The sequence below is a fragment of the Panicum virgatum genome, chromosome 1K (assembly GCF_016808335.1).
Source record: "Panicum virgatum strain AP13 chromosome 1K, P.virgatum_v5, whole genome shotgun sequence".
Lineage (NCBI taxonomy): Eukaryota > Viridiplantae > Streptophyta > Magnoliopsida > Poales > Poaceae > Panicum > Panicum virgatum.
In genome coordinates this window covers 36,889,401-36,904,558 of record NC_053136.1, presented here as the reverse complement: position 1 = coordinate 36,904,558, position 15,158 = coordinate 36,889,401, and the positions used below count along the sequence as shown (strand labels likewise).

At 47.9% G+C, this 15,158-nt stretch overlaps 1 protein-coding gene across 1 annotated transcript; it reads left to right on the top strand.

Moving 5' to 3' along the window:
• Positions 1–9,619: 9,619 nt before the first annotated feature.
• LOC120705702 (probable protein phosphatase 2C 15) lies at positions 9,620–14,805 on the top strand. The gene is made up of 9 exons (XM_039990184.1): positions 9,620–10,129; positions 10,624–10,795; positions 11,154–11,304; positions 11,390–11,453; positions 12,109–12,216; positions 13,219–13,344; positions 13,430–13,668; positions 13,791–13,993; positions 14,084–14,805. Exons 1-9 carry the CDS (start codon positions 9,881–9,883, stop codon positions 14,104–14,106), a joined length of 1,335 nt encoding a protein of 444 aa, XP_039846118.1. The 5' UTR covers positions 9,620–9,880; the 3' UTR covers positions 14,107–14,805.
• Positions 14,806–15,158: the final 353 nt, after the last annotated feature.

The following is a 15,158-nucleotide window of genomic DNA, read 5'->3' as shown; positions in this document are numbered from 1 at the left end:
GTTTGTATGTTAAAGGATGAATTAATCACTTTGCGGACAACCAAACAGACAACACATTGTACAAGCTGTCTGTTTGTGACAAAAAGACAGCAACTGTCTGCACTGTTGTACTTGCCCTAAAGGGACTAGAGGTAATTAAATGAAGTGTAGAAAGAACCAAATTATCCCTGCATGCATACATCCAGCTCACTATAGTCTCAAAAAGTAGATTAATGTAGGAGTACTAGGGTGGAAAAGTAAATTGATATAGGCTAAAAGTCCCAAAAAACACATCAAGAGAGACTTCTCATTCTTTAGCCCCAAAATCTCTTCTATTTGGATCTTTAGCCCCAATAATTTCATAAACTTATGCAAAAGTTCCATGCAACAAACAGGTCCGAGCCGTCCGTCCGTACGCCTAGGAGCCGAGCTCCCAATCGCACAATGAGCCGAGTGGAGTACGATGGTAGCGAGCGTCGATCTACTCAGACCTCCACGCGGCAGAAATTCAGGCCCGGTCCTCACGGTGAGGCCGCGAGGACTTTGAGGCCCATCCTCACCTATTTTTTTTTTTTTGGAAAAAGTCCAAATCACTATCCTGTACTATAAGCAAAGTTTAGATAACCCCCTGAACAAAATTACCGTTTACTTAACCCCTCTAGTTTTGCAATCCGGTGCACTATTCACCTTTTGACCCATCTCAATCTGGTTTTGCTGATTGTATGGTGGTTTTATAGGCTAATAGCGCCTTGTGGGATGCCAGCGTGGCAGATGGAATCAAAGCCCACTTAAACCCTCTCCTGAGTCGGCCCAAGTCATCACTCTCGCGACTCTCCGTCGTGTTCCTCGTCGTCTCTGTCTCCCTCACGTCGCTTCCTATAGACCTCGCGACGGATCCAGCAAGGTGATGATCGCAGGCCACAAAACTTGATCGGCGACGATTACTTGAAGCAGGTGCGTCCCCTACCCCGCCCTATCCCCTTTTTCCCTAGGTACAATACTCATTGCGTGTATATTAGGTGGCTAGGGTTGTAGCAATTGGAAGTACATTGGTTTAGACCCTGGTGGGAATTTGGTGTTTTCGTTGGTTAGCTTTGGATCCAAATGAGTACCGGTAATAGACATCACCATTAGTTCATGAATTAAGGTTCTAATTTTACCTGGTTTCTACTAATGTCCATGGTTTTGGGGGGTTTGAACCAGATGCAACTTGGGGGAACCAGATGCAACTTCCAAGCAGCCTGCTCTTACAAAGAATAAAGCAACGGCCAACAAATAAATGTTGATCTTTACATATTTTTGTTGATATAGTTAGTTTGAAAAATTCTATGTTAAACAACTATCGAATGTTTTAGAAGCCCTTTTATTATCTTATTAGCATCTCTAGCTTCTATGAAGTCCAAGTGGATTCAGTTGTTAGTCATTCAGACATTACTATCTTCTGGATTCAGACAATGCTTGTTCAGAAAATTTTGCAAAAATAATTCAAAGATTGCTTCAAAGTATACTGGAACATTCATTCTATTGATCTTCTTGTCTGCTCCTATACAAGCATCAGTGAAATATACAATATAGACATGCATACACATTACACATTCTTGCACAGCCAAGACAAAACAACTGAACACACAAACACAGCTACGTTGAGTGCCTCCCGCAAAGCAGCCTGCTTGCTCCTCATCTCTTTGTTTCAGCCTGGGTGCACGGCAAGCGCGGCAAGCTCCTAATGGTGGAAACGACATCCCTAGCTTGTGCCAAGAAGGGGGAGCTAGGAAGTGCGTGACCATGAGGACGGGAGAGGCAGGGGCCAAAGGCCGCGGCAGCAAGTGGAGAGCGCGGAGGTGCGCGCCCCTAGCAGGGAGGCAGGCGACGACACGACGGGGAAGGTCGACTTGGAGGCCGCTATTCCTGTCAGCTCCTTCGCCGTCACAGGGGCAGGCACCGGCGGCGGCGACGGCGGCGGAGAGAGGGCGCCGGCGGCGACGGCGGCGGAGAGAGGGCGCCGGCGGCAACGGAGACAGACCTAGATTGAGATGGGCTGGGCCGACTCAGGAGAGGGGGTTAAGAGAGCTTTGATTCCATCTGCCACACTGGCATCCCACATGGCGCTATTAACCCCCAAAACCACCGTACAGTCAGCAAAACTAGATTGAGATGGGTCAAAAGGTGAATAGTGTACTGGATTACAAAACCAGAGGGGTTAAGTAAACGGTAATTTTGTTTAGGGGGTTATCCAAATTTTGTTTATAGTACAGGGTAGTGATTTGGATTTTTCCTTTTTTTTCCCACCCAACTTAATGGTGGTCGAAATAACCCAAAGGTTTTGACTAGGCTTAGACTTGGCGATGGGCCGTTTAGTCATTGCACTGCAGGCAGTTTCCAATCGCCTCTGTTGGACCCGAGGTGTGTTTGATTGGACTTTTAGCTGTGTAATACAAATTCAAAAGCACCTTTGCCCTGCTTTTATTAGTTTTTGGACAAAAAGTTATCTACCTGCCATTGGTTATGAGGATACCGGCCCGCGTTCTTTTTTCCGTCGCTCTCTCCTCCCTCTCATGAGTAGAGGTGGTAAAGGACCGTCAAATTTGGCCTAGATAATCTAAGAGTCGGCTCTAAAAGTATCGGGCTCTAATTCTATATAATTTTGAGCTAAAAAAATTAAGAAACAAATTGGGTTGTGAAGTGACCACTTGGGCTATGGCCCATTACCACTACTACTCGCCTCCTCGTCTACACCCCTCTGCCACCTCTCCGGTGCTCCTCACCTATGGAGGGCCTACCCTTCGGCGGCTCTCCCCTCCGGCGCCTCTCATCTCTACCGCAATGCGAGCTCGCCCCGCTGCCGTGCCACATGCTCCACCTGCCATGACGCGTGCCCCACCCGCCACCACATCGCGGGCCCCAATCGTGGCGTCGCAAGCTCGCCCCGCCGCCGCGCCACGTGCTCCACCTGCCCCGCTGCGTGCCCCATCCGTCCCTGTTCCCACACGCGCCAGCCCGGTGAGAGAGTGGAAGAAGAAGACGAGGTGAGAGAGAGGGAGGAAGAAGGAATTTGTCTCTATAACATAAGGGGTTTGCTCGTAAGTGAGAGAAGTTTTACCAAAAGCTGTATATGTTCAACCAAACAGGCTTCCAGATAACATTACACAGTAGGTTTTTTAAAAATCACGGCTCATAACAGATGCTCCAAAAGCTGGCCAACCAAACACACCCTAAGGTAGGTAGCGTTGTAGCGGGAAATTCCTATATCCCTCTGTTTGGCACTTTGGCTTATCTGATTTCGATTGATTGGATAGTGCTTTATAGGAGAGAATAAGACGAAAACAGACAAGCTGAACAGCATATAGATATATCAGGAAGAAAGTTGCTTACATGACTTCCACTTTAAAATTCATGTTGTAATTGAAATTCGATGGACTAGATTCTAGCTTGCATGTTGGGAGACGGGCTAAGGCAAATCCGTTGGCCCATCAATGAACGTGCGAGCATGCTAGGACAATAAGGTTAACAGGGACAGGTCTGGACGACGGGTTGCTTGAGGTCCATATTTCAAATTTTCAAACCTAATTTTCTTCCTAATCATGCATCTAATTTCAATTCAGTTTGAACTATTATGTCCTTTAGAATTATTTTAACAAAATAAGATCCATTATCACTATATTTTTTTCATGATTCAAATGTCAATATTTTAAATATACCACTTCAACATTTTAGATATACTATTTCAACATTACCTGATAAAAATATTGAACTTGTTTATTCAAAACGTTGAACTACATCTGCAAAAATGTTAAATTTAGTATTTTAAATGTTAAATACACTAGCTCAATGTTTATCCTATTTTCTTTTGCCCAAAGATAAGTAAATACCACCTTGTCACGATAGCCATGTCACGCCAATATAATGCGCATGGCATGATAGCTTGTTTTTTATCACACCATGCAGACTGATGCGATCAAAAGAGCTAGATCTGCAAATATTTGTTCGGATGAGTTATTATTTTAAAATAAAATTTAAAAATAGGTTAAAATAAAAAATTCACCTGAGAGAGCCAGAGGCTTGTTAGTTCTCTACTTCTAGATGCGGGAAGGTACATAGTAATTAGTAGCACCCCATAAAAATAAAATAATAGTGATTAGTAACAGTAGCCTGCAGCCAGCAGGAGCCACCGACTGCCATCCAGCTAGGCAGCACCCTTGCCCTGCTGGCGATGTAAATTTTGGGCTCGTCGGGTTTCTCGTCCGCGACAAGATTCACGGGAATGTAGGCCACGGGGCCAGGGGCCCAGGGCTGACCGGCGGGCCGCAGCGGATCCCACTGGAGCAAGATCTGCGTGTCTGTGCACCAGACCACCGGTCGTCGTTAGGGATGAAAATGGGAACGGGAAAATCCCGTACCGAACGGCGCCGTATACCGTGTAAACCGATCGGATACCGTATTAGCAGGAAAAACAAGAAACGAGAAAAAATCTGGAAAAATCCGGCAGTTGCGGGAGCGACAACGGTTTCACAGTTCCCATATTGACGCGGGAATGTTCCCGCGGTAAGTTCAAACCTCGCTTTCAGCCCACGCTCATTTTCTCGGCCCAGCCCACCCGCGCCCTCGCCCCGCGTGCCGCATGCCGCAGAGGCCAAACCCCATCCCACTGCCAAACCCTAGATTCTCACCCTCGTCGCAGACCCTATCATCTCGCCTCGCCTCTCTTGAGTCTTGACTCTCTCTGTTCGCCGCCGTCCCAGGAGGCCAAGTCGCCGTGCGCCACAAGCCCCCAGGCCTCCGCTGCCCAAGCGCGTCACCACCTGGGGCCCGTCGCCCCCAAGCAGCCGTAGCCCCCAGGCTCATCGCCGGCGGCCGCAGGCCCCAGGCCCGTCGCTCCCAGGCTGTCGCTGCCCCTAGGCCCGCCGCCGCCCCTAGGCCCACCGCCGCCCGCCTCAACTCAAGCTCGCTTTTTTGCCTTCGGCTGCCGCAGTGATGCCTGCCGCTCCGCCGATGCACATGCTGCAGTGCTGCTGTGCCTGGGAGTCGGATACTTTCAGACTTGGGCATTGGCTTGCTGGTCTGTTGCTGCTGTTGTCGTATGTGTGTGTGATGGCGTGATACCTATTGCTTGGTCTGTTGCTCTGTGAATTGTAATCAGCCTTTGGCTACTGACTACTGTTACATATTGGTTTGTTGGTCATTGGTTGTTGCTGGTTTGCTGCGGTGCTGCTGTCATTCTAGGATTTGTGATCAGTTGCCATTCTAGAATTGTGCAATGTAATATGAAGGTCTGTCTCTCTAGCTGTCTAGATATTCTCCCGTCTTGAGTTTCCGATTCCCGATCGTAATCGACATGTTCCCGATCGAACTCTTCCGTTCCCGATATCCCATATTACCGATTTCGTTTTCCCGTCCAACATTCCCGTTCCCGATCCTGTTTCCGGTCAAAAAATATGGTTGCGGGAATGGTTTAGGGGTTTTCTCGACCGTTTTCATCCCTAGGACTCGTCGTCCCTTGTCCATTTGGAGCTAGTGTCATTGTGCCGTACTTTAAGCTGTCAATTTTTTTCATGGGGCCGGAGAACCACGGGGATCCGCCCCAGGAATGACTGGGGACGGGGGGTGTTTTGCCTCGCGGGGCTGGCGGGACGGCCCCCGAATCGGAGGCGGGGCGGGGGGGGGGGGCATTTTTGCCCCCTGGGGATCCATGGTGCCTTGAAAAAAGAAACAAATATATTCTGACTCATATAATATGTAGTCCAACATGATCTAAGTCCAACAGAAGATGCTGTAACAATCGATAGTTAATGGCTTAATGCCCAAGTGGTTATTGTTATCGACTTGTATTTATTTATATCTTGAATGCATGCACTGAGATGACCATAATGAGGTATTTTTCACTTTGTTTAGCAGTCCCCATGAGGCCCAACGGGGATCGGGGATCTGCCGAGGATGGAGACGGAGGAGAGATTTGCCCCGTTAAGACTTACGAGAACGGGGCGGGGAATACGTAATGGGGAACGGGGCGGAGATGGGGGCGTCTAGGCCCGGCCCTGAGATTTTGGGGGCCCGGGGCGAGATTTATACCAGGGGCCCTTTAATAATAATAATAATAATAATGAATAAATAAATAAATATATGAATAAATAGCACCACTAAACACTTAAATTGTATAAAAAATATCAATATCAAGCAATCTATATATTACCTCAAAAATTTCTTCTAATAATATTTCTAGATGCAAAGTCGATGGTATCAATATCGATTTCATCCAATAATTTCTAATATTTGCTTTCATTTCTATAGTTTTCAAAGAAATTCACTATACCTTTCTATGTATTCTAAGGTAGTATCAATAATGCACATGGGTGGTGACTGCAACTTCTTCATTTGATTCAACAACCTTGTCTTTATACTTAAGTGAAGCTTTACCACAAGAATTATCCATATATATCACAAAGAGCCAAATTAAGACTACCGCAAGCACATGGCATGTACAAAGCTCTTGAATTTATATCAAGCAATTGTTTTGCACTCCCTTATGGGTCCTTTCATGTTGGAGCCATTATCGTAATCTTGACTCCTAATATCATCAACATTGAGACCAAAGGATTTCCGCACAAGAGTTTGGATTAATGTGATGCCCGTCCCTATCTACTCGCTGATTGCAGCGCTATGTGGTAAATTAAAAAAAAACAAGACAAGATTGATCAGTAACAGTAAGTAATCAATTTATTCATAGGAGAGAGACCTACAGTTATAGAATTAAAACTAACTTGTATAGATCATTGGATGTCAGATGAATATGACTTTCCGGCCTGCCGCTTGCGTGCTGCATGCATGAGCTCATGCATCCAGCGTCCTGGTCTTGGCTTCCCGTCGGGCGCCGTTGGCTTGTGCGTCTGCGTCTTGCCTGCCGTCGGCGCGAAACTGCACGGAAGCTGGAAAGACGGCCATCGCGAGTTTCCGAGCTTCGACGACGCGTGAGCGCAGGGAAAAAGAACACATCGATTGAAATTATGGAAGCTGATTTCACCTAAACCTAATACGTTTAATGTATATGTATATATGGGGTGGGGCCCCTTGGAATTGGGGCCAGGGCGGCCGCCCCTCTCCCCCCGGGACATCTATTCCTCGCGCGGGCGGTTGGGAGCCGTCGCGTCGCACAAATCCCCGCACTTCCATCTCCCGTGCCACCTCCACCTCCGCCTCCGTCTTCATCGTCGCCTCCGCCCCCGCCCCCGCCGCCGCCTCCACCCCCGCCCCCGCCGTCTCCTCCGCCTCCGCTTTCGTCGGCCTCCTCCGCCGCTCTTGATGGCAACGGGTAAAATCCGTGCGGATACTAATCTCTGAGACCCGCACCCGCAAACTAAAACACGTGCCCGCACCCGCGCCCGCAATCCGCGACGGGTAGAAATCCAGACCCATACCCGCTGTCCGCGGATACCCGTGTACCCGCGGGCACGCCTGAGGAAGCGAGGATTGAGGACGAAGATGCTGTCGGGGGCGTGGCTGCCGGCCGCCTGCGCGCATCGCCTGCGCGCGTCCCCTAGGACTGGGAGGGAATCTGGGGCCCGGCCGCCTCCGCGCGTTGCCTTTGGCCCGAGGAGGGAGGGCGTCGCGGGGCTGGCGGCTGGCCGCCTGCCGGCCTGCGCTCGCTTGGGCGCGCTCCCTCGCCTCGGTCCAAGCTCCAAGAAGGAGGGAGGGAGCGGCGGCCGGTAGCCCGAGGAGGGTGCAGCAAGGGGCGAGGCCGCCGGGCCGGGGCGACGTGCCGACGCGAGATCTGAGGGGCGCGGTGCTGGGGCTGGGGGCGCCGCCTGGTGCTGCGAGCCGCGACAGGACACAGGAGGTGGGGGCGGCTGCTGGGAGTGGAGAGTGGGGAGGAAATTGAGAGAAACCCTAGAGATGAGATATATATATGGGGTATTAGGGCCCGCATGTCATCGGGTTTGCGGGTTTTCGAGTTCGGGTATTACATTTTGAAACCCGTTATAAATTATCCGTCGGGTGTAGAATTGTACCCGCGCCCGCGCCCGCGGGTACAAACCCAGACCCAAATCCGCGCCCAGCGGGTCGGGTATCAGATTCGCAGGTATTTCATACCCGTTGCCATCTATATCCGCCGCCGGAACCACCTCCGCTGGAGCCGCCTCCGCCTTCCTCCCCCGCCGCCGCCTCTTCGCCGCCACCGCGTCCGCCACCTCCGCCTCCCCCGAAGCTCGCCGGAGCTCCTCCGTTGCCGGATCTCGCCGCCGCCAGATCTTCTGCGACGTGCGCGATTCTAGTCGCGCGCGCGATAAATAGACGTCCCCCCTCAGGGCTGGGCCTCGGCCCCACCCCGTTGACCGGCTGAGCCGTACTGCCATGTGTACAGTACAGCTTCCAGCTGGAGCGTGTGCGCTTCCTGCACTGCAAGCCGTGTCGATCCAAGGCGTATTGGTCGCCAAGCTGACGTGCCGGCCGGAGCTAACTGATCGTTTCTGCATGCGTGCTTGCTCAGCACCACCCTGTCGTGGGTGGCCCCGTCAAGGAATCGCACGCGGCAACTGTCATCAGCAGCACCAAGGTTAATGTGATGGAACATCTGGATTCTGGACATCAGAAAAAGCTAGCGTTAAAGGTTCCTAGAAACTCAAACAAACAAGACTTCACAACTGCCCTAGAGTTTAGTTGGGCCGGTACTACTGGGCCTAAGAAATGAGCTGAATATTGAGTCTCAGTTCTTCGAATTCAAGAATCAAAATAACTGAGGGTTTCTCAAAAGATGGAATCGAAGCGTAACCGAATTTTCTTAGACAATGTTGAGAACCGAACTGGGGATGGATACTCCGAGTATATGTCCGGATACTCCGGACATCCGATCAACCACTCGGATACTCCGGGTATATGTCCGGTTACTCCGGACATGTGTTCGGACATCCGATTCACGATCCGGATACTCCGGATATATGTACGGATACTCCGAATCCTCCTCAATTATCCATATGGAAATAAGCACTTAATTTCCTAGCATTTATTTTATTAGTGAAATTTTAATTTTTTAATTGTAAATGAAATTAAATGGGCCAAGCCCATAAATTCCAACACTTATTATTTGTCTTCTAATTTCATTTGATTGGATTCATTATTTTGGTATCGATGTCAACAAACTCTGGCTACGCGCAGGGTTATTAGATCTTTAAGATCGAGAGGTTTCATCGATCTCGAACTAGTAGAAGAGAGATTTCGGTAGGCCAGCTGGCTCCGAGAAAAAGCAAGCGGGTGGCGACATCAGACTGACATTAAGCGCATACTCATGCAACTTTCCAATCAACTCTCCATACAATCTCGTCCCGTAACCATTAGTATCATTTAGGCGCACGTCACACTCGCATCTATCTAGTTGAAGAAAACCGCGTGTCCACGGCCGGAGACGGAGAGGCTCGAATCCGTCGACGGGAAAACCCACGCGTGTGGTGGAATGAACAGTGCGCGCACAGCCCAGCTTGTACTTTGTACTCCGAGCCGTGCAACGAGAAACCGGAGGGCGGGCCCCCCCACCTCGGCCTACCTTTGCCGGAGAGAATTGGGCAATGCGCGTGGCGGGCTGGATTTCCGCGTCCCTGTAGGCTTGTATCTCTCTCCGTTCTCTCTTCCCCTTCATCCCATGTGACCCGTCCGATCACCACCACCGCCCTCCTCTCGCTCGCTCTCCTCTCTTCCTCGCACCACCACCACCACCACCACCGCCCTTCCTCTCTTTCTCGTTCCCTCTCCTCGCCACGGCCTCCCAAAAAAAGGCACCGCGCCAGGAGGAGGAGGGAGGGGGAGGACGCACGGGGACCGCCCGCCCGCCTGCGCGCACACCGGATTCGGCGCCGCGGCGGGGGTGGTTGCAGCGGCGGCGGCGGCGGCGGCCTGGCCTGGGGCTCCCGCGCGGGAGATGTCGTCGCTGTCGGGGTCCGTGGGCGGCGGGAGCGTCGGCGGCGGGAGCAGCGCGGGGGGAGGCGCCGCGGTGCCGCTGGCCGTGCTGCTGCGCCGGGAGGTGGCCAGCGAGCGCACCGCGTCGGAGCGCCCGGAGCTGCACTCGGGGCTCTTCAGCCAGGCCAAGAAGGGCGAGGACTTCACCTTCCTCAAGCCCGACTGCGAGCGCCTCCCGGGCGTCCCGTCCTCCTCCTTCTCTGCCTTCGGCGTAAGCGCTCCTCCCGACTCCTGCGTTCCCGCTCGCTCCCCCCCTCCCGTCGCGATCGCTTCCCCCCACCGCGCCCCCGATCTGGCCTCACGTGGATCGGTGCCCGGGGGCCGGGCGTCTGGGCGGGGTGGCGAATGCGCGATCGGCCTGGGCGCGCCAAATGTGACGAGTGTTTAGGGCCAATTTCGTGCCGGGGATTGGGTGGGCGGCGGAATTCGGATTCGTTTGCTGGGAAATGGGACCTCTTCTGATTTTGTTTCCCCTGTTCTTCTTATGGGGGCAGACGCGCGGTGATTCTCTACGCTTCTATCGCGACATATAAATGCCGTTAGCGCTGCAGCGACGTTTCTGTTGAAACCGTGGTGCTACCTGTAGACGAAAGCTTGCCAATTAATAGAATTATTATATAGCAGATGGAAAATGTGACCTTCAGCTTCTAGCACTGGGTAGGCATGCCGCAAGCCTGGTTTCTTAGCACGGTCGTTTGGTTGCAGCTGTTTGATGGGCACAACGGCAATGGAGCCGCGATTTACACCAAGGAGAATCTCTTGAACAACATCCTGAGCGCGGTCCCTGCTGATCTCAACAGGGAAGACTGGCTTGCTGTGCTCCCAAGATCGCTGGTCGCGGCATTCGTCAAAACCGATAAGGATTTCATGACAAAAGGTGCGTGATGCGACGACGAAAGCAACATCAATTACTCTTCGTTTTGTACAGATCAACTTGTCTAGATTCTTTTGCTTGTCTGTTATTTTGTGGACATACAGAAGATTGATACATGATGCCACAATTTTTTATGTTATTGTTCCCTGGCCATTGTCACTAGTGTCATACTTATACAACATAACGAATTTGGGATAAATCTTACTAACACCAACAGGAAGTTATTTCTCCTACTAGTAAACTATACTGCCATATGTTTTACAATGGATTCCTGTAACCGCAACATGTTAAATAGAGCACGTTCTTCATGTTTATACTTGCTAGCTGAGCCTGAGCATGCCTATTTGATTGCCTGTTACAGCACGTTCTTCAGGGACAACTGTGACATTTGTCATAATAGATGGATTGGTCATTACCGTTGCATCAGTTGGAGATTCCCGTTGTGTACTGGAGGCTGAAGGCTCAATTTATCATTTATCTTCTGATCATCGATTTGATGCAAGTAAAGAGGAGTAAGATTGTTTTTCTCCTAATACATGTCCCTTCCCCTTTCTCATTGCAGTCGCTTTGCCCCTATAACTTAACTTTGATGTGCAGGGTTGACCGTGTAACAGAAGCTGGAGGTGATGTTGGAAGGCTAAATGTTGTTGGTGGTGCCGAGGTTTGAACTTTGCACCCCCCCCCCTCCTTTTTTTTCCCCTGTTGTAAGCTGGTGCCGAAGCTTGAATATCTTGATGACATTTCTTAAATTCATCGCAATCCAATACGTATGCAGGGTTTAATTACATCGCATAATGTTTGGTTGTGCTTGACGCTGTTCTAAAACTAATTTGACAACTAATTTAGGTGGTACTCTAGTTGAATGCTCATCTTTAATGCTTGCCTTTATGTTGTCAATCTAAAGTGTTTGCTACCATGGCTGCTCAATGCCTGATGTCAAAGCCTTGGTTATATTTCATACACCTCAGTGGCTTATACATTTGCAATAGTAGGACATACTATACCAAGCATTGCAGGGGCGAAGCCAGGGATTCGAAGCACCGGGGTCTGTGTAGGGTAATTTTATTTTTCTATGGGGTCATTTCATATGAAACAACAGTAATGCTAAGGCATTTGCCGGTGGTTATCGGGGTCGTCGGACCCCGTTGAATGACTGCAGCTCCGCCCCTGAAGCATTGCATTCACCATTCACTGTAGGAGGTGAAAAGGGTAGAGAGTGGTAGGATAGGACAAGGGTTAATAGCACAAGAAGGCCAGTGCTATTGTAATTTTTCTTTTCCACCTGCTTGACCCATATTTATTTTGCTTACCTCCAGATTGGACCCCTTAGGTGTTGGCCTGGAGGTTTGTGCTTATCGAGGTCAATTGGAGATCAAGATGTTGGCCAATTTATCGTCCCAGTTCCTCTCGTGAAGCAAGTAAAGGTATATCCTGTATAATTCTTTACATCAGCTTCGCAGGAAATCTACTTAATTTGCTTTGATTCTTATGTCTTCTCCTTTCTTCTGTAAATCATATAGTGGTAAAGAAATAGTCCATTTTACTCCCCTCACCAATTCACTCTGTCCACTTAACCCCTAAGCAAAAGCTATGCTCAATTTACTCCCCCCTTACAATTCCACTTAGTCCAATCTACCCCCTAATGATATTTCTCTTTTTTGTTTCTCCATGTACAAAGTGAATTTCAAGTTCAAATTTTGTGAGTGGATAGAGAAGATGATGCCCTATGCTAAAAAAATACATTAAGAATTTTTCATGATTGTTTCATAGGTTGGAAACATTTAACACGAAATTTATCAGAGATACAACTCTTCATGAAAAATATTCATTAAAAAAATCATAATGTATTTTTCTTGCATAGGGAATCATATTATAAGTTATATTGCAAATTTTGGTCCACTTGTACGTGGAGAAATAAAAAAAAAGAGAAATCTCAGTAGGGAGTAGGTTGGACCAATTGAAATAGTTTGGGGAAGTAAATTGAGCCTAAATTTTGCTCAAGGGGTTAATTGGACAAAGTGAATTGTTGAGGGGAGTAAAATGGACTTTTTCCTAGTGGTAATAAAGTTATAATTTTCTCCTAGTCTCTTGCCTTGGTTTCATATGTGGTAACTCTTCCCACATAGCCACAATTTTCCCTTGTAATAGTTCCACGCCTCTACTAGCTCTCTCTCTTTTTTTTTTTGAAATGACGTCTATACTTGCTCTGGTCTCAATAATGCTCAGCATGAAGAATAGATATGTATTGTTTCCACTGTTTCTCTTGTGAACCTAGTGAACTACACCACTTGCATAAACTGGCTCCTTCCCATATTTCTTTTTTGAGAGAATGGTAACTTAGTTAGGCATTTTCACGTCAGTTATTATTCAGCATTATGTCAATATCATCCACATTCAAACTTTAATCTGCTACCTAATGTGTTTAGCTATCTACTGCGGGAGGCCGACTTATTATTGCAAGTGATGGTGTTTGGGATGTCTTGTCTCCAGAAGTAGCTTTTAACTGTTCACGTGAACTTCCTCCAGAGCCTGCAGCTGAACAAATTGTTAAAGTAACACCCACCCCCTACTTCCCTCTCTATGTATAGCCTAATTCTTACTTGATGCTCTTCTTTACACATTTGAAACCTTTTGCAGACAGCTGTGCAATCAAAAGGACTGCGGGATGATACCACTTGTATTGTCGTTGATATAATAGCAGAAAAAAATAACTCCTCCATGCCACTTCCTAAAAAGCAACCAGGAATTGGCGTCTTCAAAAATATGTTCTGCAAGAAAAAATCATCCGACTCATCGCCCCACGCGGATAGAGAATATATGGATCCAGATATTGTGGAGGAAATATTTGAGGATGGATGCGCACTTCTTTCTAGACGGTTGGTTCCCTAGTTTATCATGATAGTTAAACCTTGTACAATTTGATGGACACTTTTTTTTAAAAAAAATTGCAGTAGGAGCTGTAAATGTGATTTTGCAATGTTGTCATTGTTGAATGCAGGTTGGATTCTGAGTATCCTGTTCGAAATATGTTCAAGCTCTTCATATGTGCCATTTGTCAAGTAGAGTTGAAGCCAAACCAAGGGATATCTGTACATGAAGATTCATCACAACCTGGGAGCTTGCGTCGCTGGGATGGTCCATTCCTTTGCCAAAGCTGTCAAGAAAAGAAAGAAGCAATGGAGGGAAAGCATCGTTTACGAGGTCTTGTTTGGAGATCTGTTATTTACTCTTGACTATTTAGAAACTACCACTCTGCCTTTTCTTATAATAACCCTCATTAATATTCTGCAGATTCATCAAAAAACAGTGAATAGTTGTCATGTGTAGAGTGATCGGGTAACTACTGACCAACAACGCCCCGGCGCCACAGATTTTGCAGCATTTCCTTCTGTTGTGGCACTTGATCACATGGAATGTCTGGGAGTTCTGATCTAGAGCTAGAGTGAAGTATTGAATTTTCATGTGGAGGTGGCTGCCCCCGAATAGCTCTCATCCCAAGTGAGAAGCATGCCTTGTCCTACAGCAAGGTTCTTGCCCATGAATGTAGGCAGCTTTACTCCCTTTGACCTTGATGGCAAATACAGGTTGAAGGTGACAGAATGGCGTGGGATGTCTATTTTAAGGTCAATTGCTGCAATGCAAGTCACTAAATGGTATAGAGCTCTGACGAATAGCTACGGCATTGTGATTCTGAAATAGGACATAGCCACATAGGTGAGCCCATCCCATCGGTTTTTCGCCCCTGGCCTTAACTTAGGGTCGAGTATTATCGGTCCCTGTTGAGGTCCAGCCTTTGCTGACACCAATGTAATTAGCATCTAAAGAAATCATTTGAAACAGCTGTGATTCATCAGCAAGACATCTTGGTTATCTTGTACAATGTACAGAATCTTGCTAACAAAGACAGATCTGTTTCTTCTCCTGCCTAGTGGATCCTTTGGTGCCCCTCTTGTACGAAAGGTCTTGGGAATTTTCGGTTGTAACAAAGAAATTGCGCTGGACTGCTTGACTCACTGGAGTTGTTTGTATTTTATTTTTCAAAAAAATATTGTGTATATACTCCCTCCGAATTCAACTCAAATGTAGGTTGTTTAGCTTTATTAATTATTATCTGAATAAAAATCATTTTAACTTATAGGCACTTTTTAAAATATATATTTTCCTACTTTGCCACTACTCTCACAAATAAATGAGCAATCCTTTCTGATATAAGGCAATCATTTGAGTTATTTTCGTATTTTTCCTAGCACAATTATCATATTTTGACTAGCAATAGCTACAAAATATATATAATGGAAAGGAAGAAGTCTAAATTACTCATCAACATATCAAGACATATTTTATTATGGATTTACGAAACTAATTT

What these genes read in the sequence shown, in the direction of transcription:
- LOC120705702 (XM_039990184.1), top strand. Translation starts at nt 9,881, where the DNA reads ATGTCGTCGCTGTCGGGGTCCGTGGGCGGCGGGAGCGTCGGCGGCGGG. An exon ending in TTTGATGCAAGTAAAGAGGA is followed by an intron (nt 11,305 to 11,389) that starts GTAAGATTGTTT and finishes TTTGATGTGCAG; the next exon opens with GGTTGACCGTGTAACAGAAG. An exon ending in CTCTCGTGAAGCAAGTAAAG is followed by an intron (nt 12,217 to 13,218) that starts GTATATCCTGTA and finishes TAATGTGTTTAG; the next exon opens with CTATCTACTGCGGGAGGCCG.